A 15387-nucleotide genomic window follows, 5' to 3' on the forward strand; every position below is an offset into this window, starting at 1 on the left:
TAAAAAAAAAGTGATACAGGCACTACATAAGTTCAAACGCAAAATCTGCCCATTTCGACAACGCGCTAAATGTTTCTGCATCCAGCAATGATATTGTCAAATTCAGAGCGACTAATATTTAATGATGACACAAGAGGCTGCAGACACTGGAAACTTGAGCACAAAAAGAAACTGCCCAAGTAGTAACATTTTATGCCACTGATTTCAATAAGTAGATCAAGTCTGATTTCCACACGATGGAAAAAACGGCATTTCAATTCTTGCTTTAAAACAATGATGTTTTAATTTAGAATAGTATTTGAAGATGAATTACAACACTGTTAAAAATACATTTAACTTTTAATACAATTCCTCCTATACCATGGTCTAACATGCACTGCCAGTGATTCCTCCTTCATTCCTGATGCACGCAAAAACATCCGTGCTCGAGCAGATTCAGTATACTCATCACAAGGGTTAAGTGGAATTTTATTCCAGTTATTATAACATGGTGAGACAGTAATAACATCAGGCAGGAAGACCTTGCATCTAGCCCACTTGTCCACAGTATTCCCTTGTACGTTTCTAACAGCCATCAATACTGGTGGGTTTTTGGCCACAGTGTTTGACAGATGCAAGCAGGGCTTTTTTTTTTTCTGCACTAAAAACAGTGCTGGCACACAAGATAAATAAACATGTATATTACGCGGCCCTAAAACAAAATAACGACGTTCAACTTTTTGAGGGTTGCCGGAACGCCTGCTGGTGCCATCACAAAACAAAGTACTGGATCCGCGATATACCATGTCCATCTGGTGCAGAAATCAAATTCACATGACTTTTGCACTTGGTAGCATTTACACACTAACACAGGTGATTATTTACTCCTTCATCTAAAACGCGGCAGACTTGCCTTTCCCACGAGAGTGACATCTTTTATTACTTTACTGCACTTTACAACAGAATCCATTCTCATCAGATCTGTTTTGTTTGGATGACATTTTTTTTTTGTGGATTTGGAATTGGGTAGGCCCTTCATTCCACCACTTCCACCAACTGTTTATCTTCTTCCCAGTCTGTGGTGAGATGGAATCAGGGCGATGGACCTCATTATTGGATAAGACATGAGCTGAAGGGGGAATTGGTGATTTTCCATAATTTAGGCAGCAGCCCATCGCCATTTTTATATCATCGTCGGCCACCGACTCCAACGGATCAAACCTTGTGTTGGGAATCTACCAGATTTAGAAATATTAGAAAGGGGAATATATTTAAGTTGGTAAATCAGCGGTACTCAATTACAGGCATTTTTTTCATAAAGCCAAAATTATGTTCAGGGCACACTCTGTTTTCACGTCAACAGCTCCACTGTGCACGTGAGGGCCACTTAAAACATTTCACCTCAGCTTACACCTTCCCCTGCAACACACATTTGTAATGTCTTCCTGCTTACTAAGCGTAAACTATACTTCCCACAGTGATCCAAGTTTCACTTGGTGAATCTGCAAGTGAAATAATCCATTCGGTTCATTTGCAGATCACTATAGATCATTCTGGGAATTGTAGTTGTTGGTTTGTACAACAACGTGCAATAACTAGAGGAGCTACAATGCACTCAAAGCGTGATTGCAAGCTCCCGTATGTGGCACCTTTACATTCGCGATGTCACATTGATGTTCAGGCTATGAGTCAATAACAGACATGTACATTATTCTGAACCATAGTGGAGAGCCTTACACACAATGTCCTGTCGCCCAATGAGTGTTGGCATGCCTGATTGCTGAAGTATCCATTGCACAGAAAACACAAAACAAAAGTAACAATGGAGTGACTAGAAGCTCCTCTGAAGACAGCGTGGGTAAACTATGCTGTCCATGTTAGTCAATCACCCTCTTATGGCAGGAAGATTAATTCATGATGAGATGGAGGTCAGACAAAGGGTTGGCAATCCAGCTGGAATGAAAGCTCCTTCCTTTACTTCGGATGATCAGTGCGGTACAATCACGTCCCATTAGAACTGAGACGCACTGCTCGGGTCACACTGTAGTAACCGTACAATGGAGGGGTCACTCTTGGCACCTTTAATGAATTCTTCAAGGGACAATTTACCTGGAAGAAATGTGTAAAAAGTGTATTAAGAAGCAATCTGTTTGGAAAAAGTAACAGGTTGTTTACATAATAAAAACAAAAATCGGAGCAATTTACAATGGCTACAACTTTCCAACCTGCATGTATTTGGCATGTGGGTAGAAGCTGAAGCACCTGGGAGGATCCCACATGGTCACAGAGAAAACCTGCAAACGCCACACAGACAGCCCCGAAGGTTGGAATTGAATATGGGGCAGTTGCCCTAATGGCTGCACAGATGTGCCTCTGTCCTTCCTTCCTGCACTCATTGGAGTCTACATTTGACATCTAATCATATATTCATAAGTTACAGGAGCAGTATTATGCCATTTCGCCCATCAAGTCTACTCCGCTATTCATTCATGGCTGATCTATCTTTCCCTCTCAACCCCATTCTCCTGCCTTCTCCCCATAACCCCTTATTAATTAAGAATCTGTCAATCCGCGCCTTAAAAATACCCAATGCCTTGGCCTCCGCAACCATCTGTGGCAACAAATTCCACAGATTCACCATAAAGTGATTCCATTTGCTTCATGGTTTAAAGCATTTTATGGAGTCAAGCACTACTCTTCATTTATCTAGCTTGGGCACAGGGACCAATAAAGGCATAAGCTGGGGCCAACACCACATGTTCTTCATGGCCAACAGTGGGACTTCTGCTGTAAAAAGTACCGAAGGAAGAAATGACTGTGGAATATGCAAGGGAATAGTTTGGCTGTTACCATCGTTATTCGTGTCCATCTGTCGAAAGATTTTATCTGTTCTTTTCTCTGGTGTTGCTTCATCGTCAGGCATCTTCATCACAGTCGATACCATCTTGTAGATAGCCTGTCAAAATAAGAACGTCCAATAAATGGGTCAATATTCATTGTCCAGTGCATAGCTGGCACCTCTCCTCATGGAGCTCTCTCATACGTCTATTAATATCGGATCAATGTGATGAAGATGCTCCAGGTGCTGGAAGCCTGAACTAAAAAGAAAATTCTGAAAATATTCACGTCTGGCAGCTCTCCTGTGGAACGAAACATATCAGATCAACGGCCTTTCATTAGCATGGAAAGAACAGCGGCAAGTATGTTTTATGATGCGGGGGGGGGGGGGGGGGGGAGTGGGAGCGAGAGGGGAGGGGCAGTGGAAGGAAAGGTCAAGTGAACAATTCAATTCAACTATACTTTATTGTCACATGTACCTGGGTACAGTGAAATACTTTGTTTTGCATACAACCCAGTAAAATCATATGGCAGACCTCACCTGGGCAGTACACAAGAGTCACCAAGGGTTTTGGTGCAAAGTTACAGAAACATCATTGAACAGCTTTATCTTCTGAATCAGGCCTATGGCTGGGGCTCACGTTGTTGACCTCCCCGTGGTGAGCCCTGTCAACTGACCTCAGTCAGGCGAACGACAACAAACAGAGACAGCAGAAGCAGAAGCAGCTTCATAACTTCTGCTGCCTCAAACGCAAGAAGAAGAGGCCTGTGGCCGCACGTGCCCACAAACAGGCTTCCACTGGGTCTCCCCTTCATTCTCAACAAATGGTCAGTGATTGAGTGGAGTTGACAAAGGGATGTCGATGGAAGGAATAATAATTTTGTAAATAAGATCCCCCCTCATCCACTGGAATTTAGAAGGATGAGGGGGGATCTTATTGAAACGTATAAGATAATTAGGGGATTGGACACATTAGAGGCAGGAAACATGTTCCCAATGTTGGGGGAGTCCAGAACAAGGGGCCACAGTTTAAGAATAAGGGGTAGGCCATTTAGAACGGAGATGAGGAAGAACTTTTTCAGTCAGAGAGTGGTGAAGGTGTGGAATTCTCTGCCTCAGAAGGCAGTGGAGGCCAGTTCGTTGGATGCTTTCAAGAGAGAGCTGGATAGAGCTCTTAAGGATAGCGGAGTGAGAAGATATGGGGAGAAGGCAGGAACGGGGTACTGATTGAGAATGATCAGCCATGATCGCATTGAATGGCGGTGCTGGCTCGAAGGGCTGAATGGCCTACTCCTGCACCTATTGTCTATTGTCTATTGTCTATTGTAATGGCTCTGCAGGCAGTCTAAATGGGAGCAGCAGGACCGTGAACTGAATGCCTTGAACTAGACATCGTCTCCATTGCCACTAAATGGCAGATGAGTTGGTGGCCCTTCTTTGGCTGAGCTTCCTTGGAATTGTATAGGAGGCCATCAGAGAGGAACTCCAGATACAGTTGGTATGGAGAATTACAGTAACAAACAAATAGAAGCTTGAGTTCAAGCTTGCAGGAGTTCTGCAGAATTCTCACCGACAGTCAAAGAAAGAGTCATGTTCCCGATGCGCAGGTGTCAATACATTCAATGGTGAATACAACGTCAAACTAGATGAATTCACTAAATCTAGCTGTCACAAAGGCCCAAGATGAAACAGGGAGTACAGTCCCCGTACTGCCGTGATAGGCATTGGTACAAGTGTTGTGATGTTGAAGGGGATTGAGTATTGCAACAATAGATTCTGCTTCACTCAACTCCAGGGTAATTGAATGTCATGATCAAACAGAGCAATGAAATAGTCTCCATAACTGGCCATCCAAAGGTCCTAAATTGCAATTCCATAATGTGGCATTACTATTCCCAGGCAAAATGAAGACAATTGGGTAATGCATCATTAAAAGAAGACATCATTGCCCCCAAGTGACTGAGAATGAATTTTACATGTAGGACTTGTATTATATGATATATTTTCACTCAGTGAAACTTGCTGGAGGAATATTTTACTTTCACTACTTGGCACATTGTTGTAAAAAAGAAAAAATATTCCCTTCATCTAATTTACTGCTGAGATGCCATTTAAAAGGGATAAAAAGAAACACACACAAAATAAAGTCCAGAAGCAACCAAAAACGAAAATGCAATAAAACGTTGATAATCCACGCACTTGGAGTTTTTGCGTTGAACTGGCCGATATTCCAATCTATTGCATGTCACTCCTGATAATAGCCCAGCACAGTTTTAATTCACTTTTTCAAATGTTAGACAGCGGCATCATTAATGTTCGTGTGCATCCGGTGAGTTGAAAAAGAGCAGGGAATATAAAGCATGCTGGACCCTGCCCATGGCTGCACACCGTGCCATGTTCCTGACCCCTGGTGTTCCACGCTCTTGCCCGTGTGTCCCTGGAGAGGGAACACGCGGTGTCCACGGGGACGCTGGAGGCCTTCCGTGAACGCTGGTCGCCGCGGGAGGTCGAATGTATTCTTGACAAGGTTGGCGGGATTTTAATTTGATATTTGTTGTGTTTTGTACACTGCCGATACAGGCAGCTTTTGATCTGATCACATTACCACTTTGTATGTTTGTCTTGTTTTTGGAATAAAGTATTTGTAATTAAAAAAAAAGAAAAAAAAAGAGGTGTTCCAAACTCTGACCTCACATCTGGTTCTCAGTCTAGACCCCAGGTCTGGCTGCGGACCCAGCTCACACTCAGACCCATGGGTCACACCCGTACCAATGAGTGAACTGGGTGCCATATGCCACACGTTCTGAAATGATCAGATTGCAGATTCACAGAGCTTTACTGGGGCAGGTGATACTTTTGAATTGGTTGGGAAAGCCGATCTAATGAGGTACCAAATAAATCTCTTTCTAGTTGCACAACTGCCTTATTTTTAGAAGGTAGACACAAAGTGTTGGTGTGACTCAGCGGGTCTGGCAGCATCTCTGGAGAAAAAGGTTGGGTCGGGACACTTCTTCAAACCCTTATTTTTAGATTGTATTTTGAAGTTCCAACCTCTCATCTGTATAACTGTTCTGGGCAAACAGTGCCAACCATGCTTTGCATAGGCTGATGTATCATTTGTGTGGGCTGTCGTTAATATGTAACCTGTACTAACAAGGTGAAGTGGACTGTGGCTGGAACAGTAATGCAGGCAGTGACCTTATACAGGAAGCAATGAACAATGGCATGGCGTGACAGAGTGGATAGCAAAGGTTTTCAGAAGCTGCACTAGATTGCAGAGATGGGAAGGTTGAAAGCTGTCATGTACTTCCAGGGAGCCTGGAGACCTTTCAGTAACAAAGGTAAAGGATAACAGGAGGTGATCAATGGGGTTAGCAGGGCCCCAGCTTGAAAACTTGGCTTCTGTGTTGCAAAGTTCAATGGCAGAGAATGCAGCTCTGAAAGCTGTATCCTATTTAAATACATTGCCAGCTTCAGACATTACCCAGTTCACTGCATCGCACGTATGCCATCAATTTCCAGCAGAAATGCACACTCAAACATTTCACTTCGATGTCAGCCACACATCCAAAGTTCCTGACGCGCACATCACCAGACCAAAGACGAGGAAGGAAAATAAATTAGCGTGGGCAAAGAATTACAGCTAAAGCCAACAGTGAACAACAAATCCCAAGGACCCAATGAGCTACAGATATCTGAGGCTCTGCAGATAGTTGGTTCTCTGGTTGTCACCTTCCAATATTCCATGCATTCTACAGTTCTTGCATATCAGACTGTTGCAAATGTGAAGTGTCTCTTTGTGAAAGGAGTGAGAGATAAAACAGGGAACTCTGGATTTGCCAGCCTGATATTGGCTGTTTGGTAAAAGCTGATGTATAAAATAATTGATGTGACATCGATACTTTGAAAATAACATGACTGAGCAGAGTTATAGAGCATGGAAACAGGCCCTTCAGCCCAACTCGTCCATGTTGGATGAGATGCCTCGCTATGCTAACCCTATTTGCCTGCATTTGGTCCCTATCCCTCTCAATTTTCCCTATCCATGTATCTGTCCAAATGTATTTTAAGCATCATAACTGTAACTGTCTCTATCACCTCCTTTGTTAGCTCATTCCATGCACCCACCACATTCAGAGATAGGTAGATTCTTGATTAGTACGGGTGTCAGAGGTTATGGGGAGAAGGCAGGAGAATGGGGTTAGGAGGGAGAGATAGATCAGCCATGATTGAATGGCGGAGTAGACTTGATGGGCCGAATGGCCTAATTGTACTTATCACTTATGACCATCCTCCGGTCCTCTTTAACTCAACGTGAGTTTATGAAATCCTGTTTGACTAATCCACTGGAGTTCTTTGCAAATATATCTAAAGTGCAGATGAAGGCTAGCCCATCGATGTGATGCATTTGCATTGTCAGGAGTTTTTAAAAATGTTATCCCGCATGGGAGGATGCTGCACAAATTTGGGACGCATGAAATTGGGGGCAATGTACTAAAACCACTTGAGAGCCAAGGAACAGATAGAAAACAGAGTAGAAACAAAGGAGTCCTTCTCTGGTTGGGCGACCATGAAGACTATTGAACCTCAGGGATCGATGCTTAGTCTGGGGTTATTCACAATCCGTTTCAATGATTTGGCCGAGGGAATCAATTGTAACATTTTCAACCTACTAATGATGCAAAACTAAGTTGGAAAGCGTGCAGTGATGAACAAAGAAATATAGACAAACCAATTGAGTGGGCAACTACAATGCCAACAGAGTACAACGTGGGAAAATAGGACGTTATCCAGTTCGGCAGAAAGAAAGAGAAACGTTGAATGGCTTTTAAATGAAAGACTGGGAAGTGTTGATATTCAATTGGGCCTGGGTGTTTGACTGCACAGTCATTACAAACTAAAGTTGGGGGGGGGGGGGGTGCATGGAGACAATGCACAAAGGCAGAGGGAAGGTACCCTGACCACATGTCTGGTGGATGTTAATGAACACAATTGATGCCTTTCCCTCTATGGCATCCTGTGATATTCATGTCACAAGAGCAGACATGTGTAGTATAACTTGAATGGGGTATTCTTATGGAGGTACAGACACAAGATTTAACATAACATCAAGATCCAGCAGCCAAATAAATAGGACTTCCGAGCAGGACAAAAATAGGGCAAAGGTCTGAAGAAGGGACTCGACCCGAAACGTCACCCATTCCTTCTCTCCAGAGATGCTGCCTGACCCACTGAGTTACTCCAGTATTTTGTGCCATCGTCAGTGCAAACCAGCATCATCTGCAGTTTCTTCCTACAAAGGACAAAATTCACCCTGTATTTATCTGAACCACATAGAGATGGGAAAAATTATACCGCCAACTATACAGGCAATGGTTTCCCGTATGCTACCAAATGCTACATAAATCTGGTTCAGTGAATAATCTACTTGAAATGACGGATATTTTCTCACTTTTTACATCTATATACTTAAACTCTCATTTATTATCTTGTTTGTGACTGAACTTCAGCCAAAACGGTACATGATAGCGCGACAATTTTAGGCCCACCTTACTCACCATTGTCACTTTAGTGATAATGCAAGTAGTTTTATTGAAATCGGTGTTATATTTTTAGTTATTCACATTTTAAAGTTTAAAAGGAGGGGAGGGGGAGGGGAGGAGGGAGGAAAGAGGGGAGTGGGGGAGAAGGGAGGGGGGGTTGAGGAGACAGGGGAGGGGGGTAGGACAGGGTGGTGCACCAATGCAGGAGAGGTTTGGGCCCAACGGGTCCACTTGGTCTAGTAATAAATAGAAATAAGGAAGTTACTGAGAACTTTCCTTATCCATGGAATTCTCATGAGGCAACATTTAACTGGTGTACATCAATGTTCATCACAACCGAAGCATACTTAACCGCCATGACGTGGAGCTCTTCTTCCGCCGCCTCCGCCTCCGAGCCTTTTTCCATGGCAAGGAGTCCCGACCCACCACTGATGACCCCTTCTCCCGTCTCCAACGGACCCCCTCCACTTTTACCCCCCAGTATGGCCTACTACCCCCACTAGAACTTTTTATTTCAAACTGCCGGCGTGACATCGGCCGCCTCAAATTTTCCACTCCCCTGACTAACTCCAACCTCTCCTCTCCTGAACGTGCAGCCCTCAACTCACTCCGCAACAACCCGGACTTGATAATTAAACCCGCTGACAAGGGAGGGGCTGTGGTAGTCTGGCGTGCTGACCTCTACCGCACCGAGGCCAGACGACAACTATCAGACACCTCTTCCTACCTATCCCTGGACCATGACCCCACCGATAAACACCAGACCTTCATCACCAGCACCATCACCGACCTCACCAACTCCGGCGAACTACCCCTCAGTGCCTCCAATCTCATAGTTCCCCAGCCCCGCACGGCCCGATTCTACCTCCTACCCAAAATCCACAAACACAATTGTCCCGGCAGACCCATTGTCTCTGCCTGCTCATGCCCCACCGAACTTATCTCTACCTACCTCGACTCCATCCTATCCCCCCTGGTCAAATCCCTCCCCACCTACGTCCAAGACACCTCACACGCTCTCCATCTCCTGGATAACTTCCGGTTCCCAGGCCCCCACTCCCTCATTTTCACCATGGATGTCCAGTCACTCTACACTTCCATCCCCCACAAGGATGGTCTCGAAGCCCTCCGTTTCTTCCTCGACCGTAGAACCAGCCAATCCCCATCGACCAACACTCTCCTCCGCCTAGCAGAGCTGGTTCTTACCCTCAACAACTTCTCCTTTGACTCCTCCCACTTCCTCCAAACCAGAGGCGTGGCTATGGGCACTCGCATGGGCCCTAGCTACGCCTGCCTCTTTGTTGGGTACGTCGAACAATCCCTGTTCCAGACGTACACTGGCCCCATCCCCGAACTCTACCTCCGCTACATCGACGACTGCATTGGTGCTACCTCTTACACCCATGCAGAACTCACTGACTTTATACACTTCACCTCCAATTTCCATCCTGCCCTTAAATATACCTGGACTATCTCTGACATCTCCCTCCCGTTTCTGGACCTCACCATCTTCATCACAGGAGAAAAACTAGTGACGGACATTTATTACAAGCCCACCGACTCGCACAGCTATCTGGACTACACTTCTTCCCACCCGGTCCCCTGCAAAAAGTCTATCCCCTACTCCCAATTCCTCCGTCTACGCCGCATCTGCGCCCGGGATGAGGTGTTTCACACTAGGGCTTCCGAGATGTCCTCGTTTTTCAGAAAACGGGGCTTCCCCTCCTCCATTATAGATGAGGCTCTCACTAGGGTCTCTTCTACATCCCGCAGCTCCGCTCTTGCTCCCCATCCCCACACTCGCAACAAGGACAGGATCCCCCTCGTTCTCACCTTCCACCCCACCAGCCAGCGGATCCAACATATTAACCACCAACATTTCCGTCACCTACAACAGGACCCCACCACTGGCCATATCTTCCCATCCCCTCCCCTCTCTGCGTTCCGCAGAGACCGTTCCCTCCGCAACTCCCTGGTCCACTCGTCCCTTCCTACCCAAACCACCCTAACCCCGGGCACTTTCCCTTGCAACCGCACGAGATGCAACACCTGTCCCTTTACCTCCCCCCTCAACTCCATCAAAGGACCCAAACATTCTTTCCAGGTGAGACAGAGGTTCACCTGCACCTCCTCCAACCTCATCTATTGCATCCGCTGCTCTAGATGTCAACTTATCTATATCGGCGAAACCAAGCGCAGGCTCGGCGATCGCTTCGCTGAACACCTGCGCTCGGTCCGCATTAACGCAACTGATCTCCCGGTGGCCCAGCACTTTAACTCCCCCTCCCATTCCCAGTCTGACCTCTCTGTCATGGGCCTCCTCCAGTGCCATAGTGAGGCCCGCCGGAAATTGGAGGAGCAGCACCTCATATTTCGCCTGGGCAGTTTGCGGCCCGGTGGTATGAACGTCGACTTCTCCAACTTCAGATAGCTCCTCTGTCCCTCCCTTCCCCTCCTCCTTCCCAGATCTCCCTCTATCTTCCTGTCTCCACCTATATCCTTCCTTTGTCCCACCCCCGACATCAGTCTGAAGAAGGGTCTCGACCCGAAACGTCACCCATTCCTTCTCTCCCGAGATGCTGCCTGACCTGCTGAGTTACTCCAGCATTTTGTGAAAAAATAACTTAAAAGCCTGTGCATTGGCATTCATTCAATACACTAGTGTCTTTTATTGCCTTACATTGCACCTCAGACGGATAGACTTTTATCCTATTAATCTTAACCCTATTAATTATTATTGTCATTCTCTTGATCTAACTTTCCTAAATAGCATTACATTTTCACTTCTAATTAGACATTGAACATCCATCAAGCAAGAGAAAGAGTTAAAGCTTCAGTTTGATGACTGTTCATTGAGCTAATGAATGGCCCTCAACCAAACATTAACTCTATTGCTCTTTCCGCAGATGCTTCCTGACCCGCTGGGTATTTCCAGCATTTTCCAGTGTTTAGTTTGGATTTTCAACATCCACATTTGTTTTTTCGATTTTCATCAAATTTGACGAGGGTACATTATTCCGTATTCTTTGACAATTCACCATGCCTAACTCCTCGGGTTGTGGAATGGTGCCATTAGTTTTGGAAGAGGGATATGGGAAAAGTTAGATCTTTGCTCAGGTGGGCCACTGGGAGTGGGGCGGGGAGATGGTTGTGATCAGCTGAGGTGTGGGCTGCCAAGAGGGATGATAAGCCCTGGGTCCAATGACAGCAGGCCTGGGTAATCTGGGGTGAGGTGGGAAATCCAACTATCAGTCAGAGTTCCCATGCCAATCTCCATAGCAACAAACATGCCTGGGAGGCCCCTTTAAAGTTGAATCGACAAAAGTCATATGTTGTGAAGGCTTGCTTCTGTAAGTCTGGTCCATGTGGTCCAGGGAACACAAATGTGCAAAACAATTTCATTGAAGTTGCATCAACATGTGTGATCATCACTGACCTACTCAGACATTCAGACTCAACGTGATAGTACTTTAATTTAGTTTAGAGATAGAGTGTGGAAACAGGCCCTTCGGCCCACCGAGTCCATGCTAACCAACGATAACCCCTACACTAGTTCTATCCTAGACACTCGCGACAATTTACAGAAGCCAATTAACCTGCACGTCTTTGGAATGTGGGTGGAAACCGGAGCGATCTGTTGGAAAACCCACACGATCACAGGAGAAAGTACAAACTGCACATAGGCAGCATCTGTAGTCGAGATCAAACTCGGGTCTCTGGCGCTGTAAGGCAGCAACTCTACCATGGCGCCACTATGGAGTCCTGGCATTGATTTGGTGATGACTTCATTTACTGATCATGCTTTGCTTAAATTACTGGCCGTTACAATCACAATCACTGTGATGAGGGAGAATATTCTTTGCACAGCCTTTAATAACATTGCAGAAAATATCACCATTAACCATCAGAGGGCACTTTAGACACAGTTAACAAGTGTCACACCTTCATTAGGTTGCTGCACAAAGTGACTCACATCATTCAGTCAGTGCCAAGCTGAAACCCATGGGTCGGCCTGCCAGATTATGGCTTTAGAACCAATATCACTGCAACCCCTCCTGGCAAGTGAAAGCGTAGACCAAATCCATGGATATGTTGAACAATTCACAGGAAACTGTCAATGACATCTGCCGCATTCGATAAACACACGACACAACAGTGACAGTATTTCTAAAGAAATACTTCTAAAGAAATACTTCTAAAGAGGTCTGAAGAAGAGTCTTGACTCGAAACAAAGGGTCTCGACCCGAAACATCCTTTTCTCCAGAGATGCTGCCTGACCGACTGAGTCCAGCTTTTTGTGTTTATCTACAGTACTTCTAAAATTCAGTTTGAAAATTCACATTAATTGAAGCATATGCAACCTAAGTAAATGCCATGAATAACAAAAATAATTTCTTACTGTAATGTAATTAAAAAAAAGCAACTGCAGATGCTGGCTTACACCAAAGATAGACACAAAATGCTGGAGTAACTCGGCACGTTGGGTCAGGCAGCATCTCTGGAGAAAATGAACAGGTCACGTTTCGGGTTGGGACCCTTCTTCACACTGATTGTAAGTGGAGGGAGGGGGGGTGTGGAGGGCGGGATTGGAAGCAAGACAGGACAAGACCAGGACAAATCAGGGCCAGTAATACCCTGCCTGAGGTCATCTGTCGCCAGTCCTAATTTGTCCTGATCACTTACTATTTAGGTTAGAATTAGGTGGTATTCCAATTGAGACACGAGTCGTGGTTTAGGTGCTCACTTTGAACTGGCTTATTACCAAATGAAAGCAGAAATTATTTAAGCAACAGTCAAAAAGACCATTGCCCTGGCTCTTCCAACGACAACATGACAAATTATAGTCACACCGTTAATCTTCCCAGTCTGAGAAGACATTAGCCTTAGACTTTATGGACTGGGAAAGAACTCCTCCAGGATTTCTACTGCCAACCAGCAATCCTTGCCTCGAGATGCCGGCCAGTTTCAGGATGAGCCATGACCTGGCTTCTCCAAGTGGCTTCTCCGAGTTGCCCACTGACATTCACAGTCACTTTTCAGTGTACAACGACAGCCATTTGGAGAATGTGAATTTTCTTGTACTCATACTCAACTGGCAGTGCTGTGAAGAGAGTGGGAATCAACATAAAATTGTTTTTTCTCACGAAAAGATATTTTGTGTTTTTTAAAAAACTTTTTGGCCTGTAAAGTACAGTAAGATTCCACTAATTCGGTTAACCCAATAGTTCAGTACTAAGCTCACTGGCTACTGATTCTCACACTCCCTTCAACCTACCAGGGCCCCTGGTCTTGTGTTCCCACTGATACACCTGCCACTGTTTTTTTTTGCCCTCTTTGACACACCAGAGCCCTGATTCCTGCACTTCCTTTAACACGACAAACACTGGTTCCTGCGCTCTGTTCAACACACCAGGGCTCCTGTTGACATGCTCCCTTTAACATACAACAGGGATTCTGAGTCACACATACCTTTCACGCACCAGTGCCCCAGTTCTAACGCTCCCTTCAAACTCAAAAGGACCCCGTTTCTTGCCCACCCTTGAAGGTTTCTGGATTAGTTTGAATATTTAGTATACCCTTGCACAGAATCTAAAATAAAATGAATTGAAAGTGTGGTGCAGTACTAACATCTAATAATCCATAAAAAAAGATCTTGTCTGGCAGTATTAAAGACTGGAGTGTGACAGATTAACAAAGGTCACTGGATTTGCAACAGGTACAAATAAACCCCAGTGCACAGATGACTGCAAGGGAGGTACACACATAGATTTTGAAATTTCCAGTGACCCAGCCTCAATATCTGCTGAACATCATTCTTGAACTTCCAGATGTATTTTCAAGGTTCTGTCCCCTCTTCCCCCGGCCAAAGTAATTTATCTATCCTATTATTGACACCGTAACATATTAAACACATCTTCAACTTGGTCTTGAGGGGTGGACCATGAATGCAAATCAAGATACACAAGGAATGGCAGATGCTGGAATCTTGCTTGGAACACAACATGCTGGAGTAACTCAGCGGGTCAGGCACCGTCTCTGGAGTGCATGTACAGGTAACATTTCGGGTGGGGACCGTTCTTTAATGCAAATTCTTCGTTGCTCCAACGAAAATGTGGAAAGTTTTGAAACTAAGATAAATACTGACACATAAACATTCAGCAGGGTAAGAAACAAAATGCTGGAGTAACTCAGCGGGTCAGGCAGCATCCCTGGAGAGGTGACATTTTGGGTTGAGACCCTTCTTCAGACATTCAGCAGGATTAAAGCGGATTTTGAAATGTTCTACAAACAAAGCAGAGAGTTAAGGTGCTGGATGCGAATGGCTGGTTCGATCCTGCAAAGCTTCTCTTGGCCGGCGTCCAAACAAATCAACGATCAGCATCGCCTTTGCGCGTTCTGCCGCACTGTATCTAGAAGATGGATCAGCCCAACTGGCCTTTGCTAATGCCATTTCAAGTGGATACAAATTATCTCGTTCGCAGAATTGCAAGCACTCCCAAGTCATCAGAGACAGATGAGTGCCCATTCAATCCGTGCAGGATTCCGACTGAGCCCGGAGTTTAGCCGTATAAATCCCAGGAGGCAGTACTGCTAATCCCAGCCTAACGTGTTCATGCAGCAAATGTAATTTATTCTCGTTTTACCAAATCCTTTCAACCATCGCAGGATTGCTAGAAGTACCCAGGCAAAAGCTTATAAAGTGTCCTAAAGTACCTCATGATGAATTTCATGCAGTCTTCTGGGATGGACAATCTGAAGTCTCATGACACTGGAATATTTCGAATCAGGTTCGAAGTGATGAAGGTCGTACCTTAAGTAGTGAGTTTCTTCGGTGTTAGGAGAAGCACCGAGAGTAAGTGTTTCCCTGGTGCATCCACAGTCATTTTAACATTGGTCAGCACAGTTATACTATCAATCTTTTGACCATTTCCATTTAGAAATGAAAGATTATCCACATGCCAACACCTTCCATGTAAGCGACGGTAGAAATGCTGCCAAATTGAGCTTTAACCATGCACATCCAGA

The 15387-nt window shown here is 45.1% G+C and overlaps 1 protein-coding gene across 2 annotated transcripts in view; it reads right to left on the reverse strand.

The window, feature by feature from the left end:
• Positions 1-260: 260 nt before the first annotated feature.
• The window catches only part of LOC144606950 (hippocalcin-like protein 1), a 118838-nt gene continuing 103711 nt past the window's right edge, over positions 261-15387 (reverse strand). For both annotated transcript variants that reach the window (XM_078423478.1, XM_078423477.1), the window contains exons 4-5: positions 2830-2935; positions 261-2088 (exon numbers count right to left, since the gene is read on the reverse strand). In XM_078423478.1, the coding sequence (XP_078279604.1) occupies positions 1991-2088; positions 2830-2935 (204 nt within the window). In that variant the 3' untranslated portion in view covers positions 261-1990. The remainder of the gene's footprint in view (positions 2089-2829; positions 2936-15387) is intronic.

Source organism: Rhinoraja longicauda, chromosome 27 (assembly GCF_053455715.1).
Source record: "Rhinoraja longicauda isolate Sanriku21f chromosome 27, sRhiLon1.1, whole genome shotgun sequence".
NCBI classification, from domain to species: domain Eukaryota; kingdom Metazoa; phylum Chordata; class Chondrichthyes; order Rajiformes; family Arhynchobatidae; genus Rhinoraja; species Rhinoraja longicauda.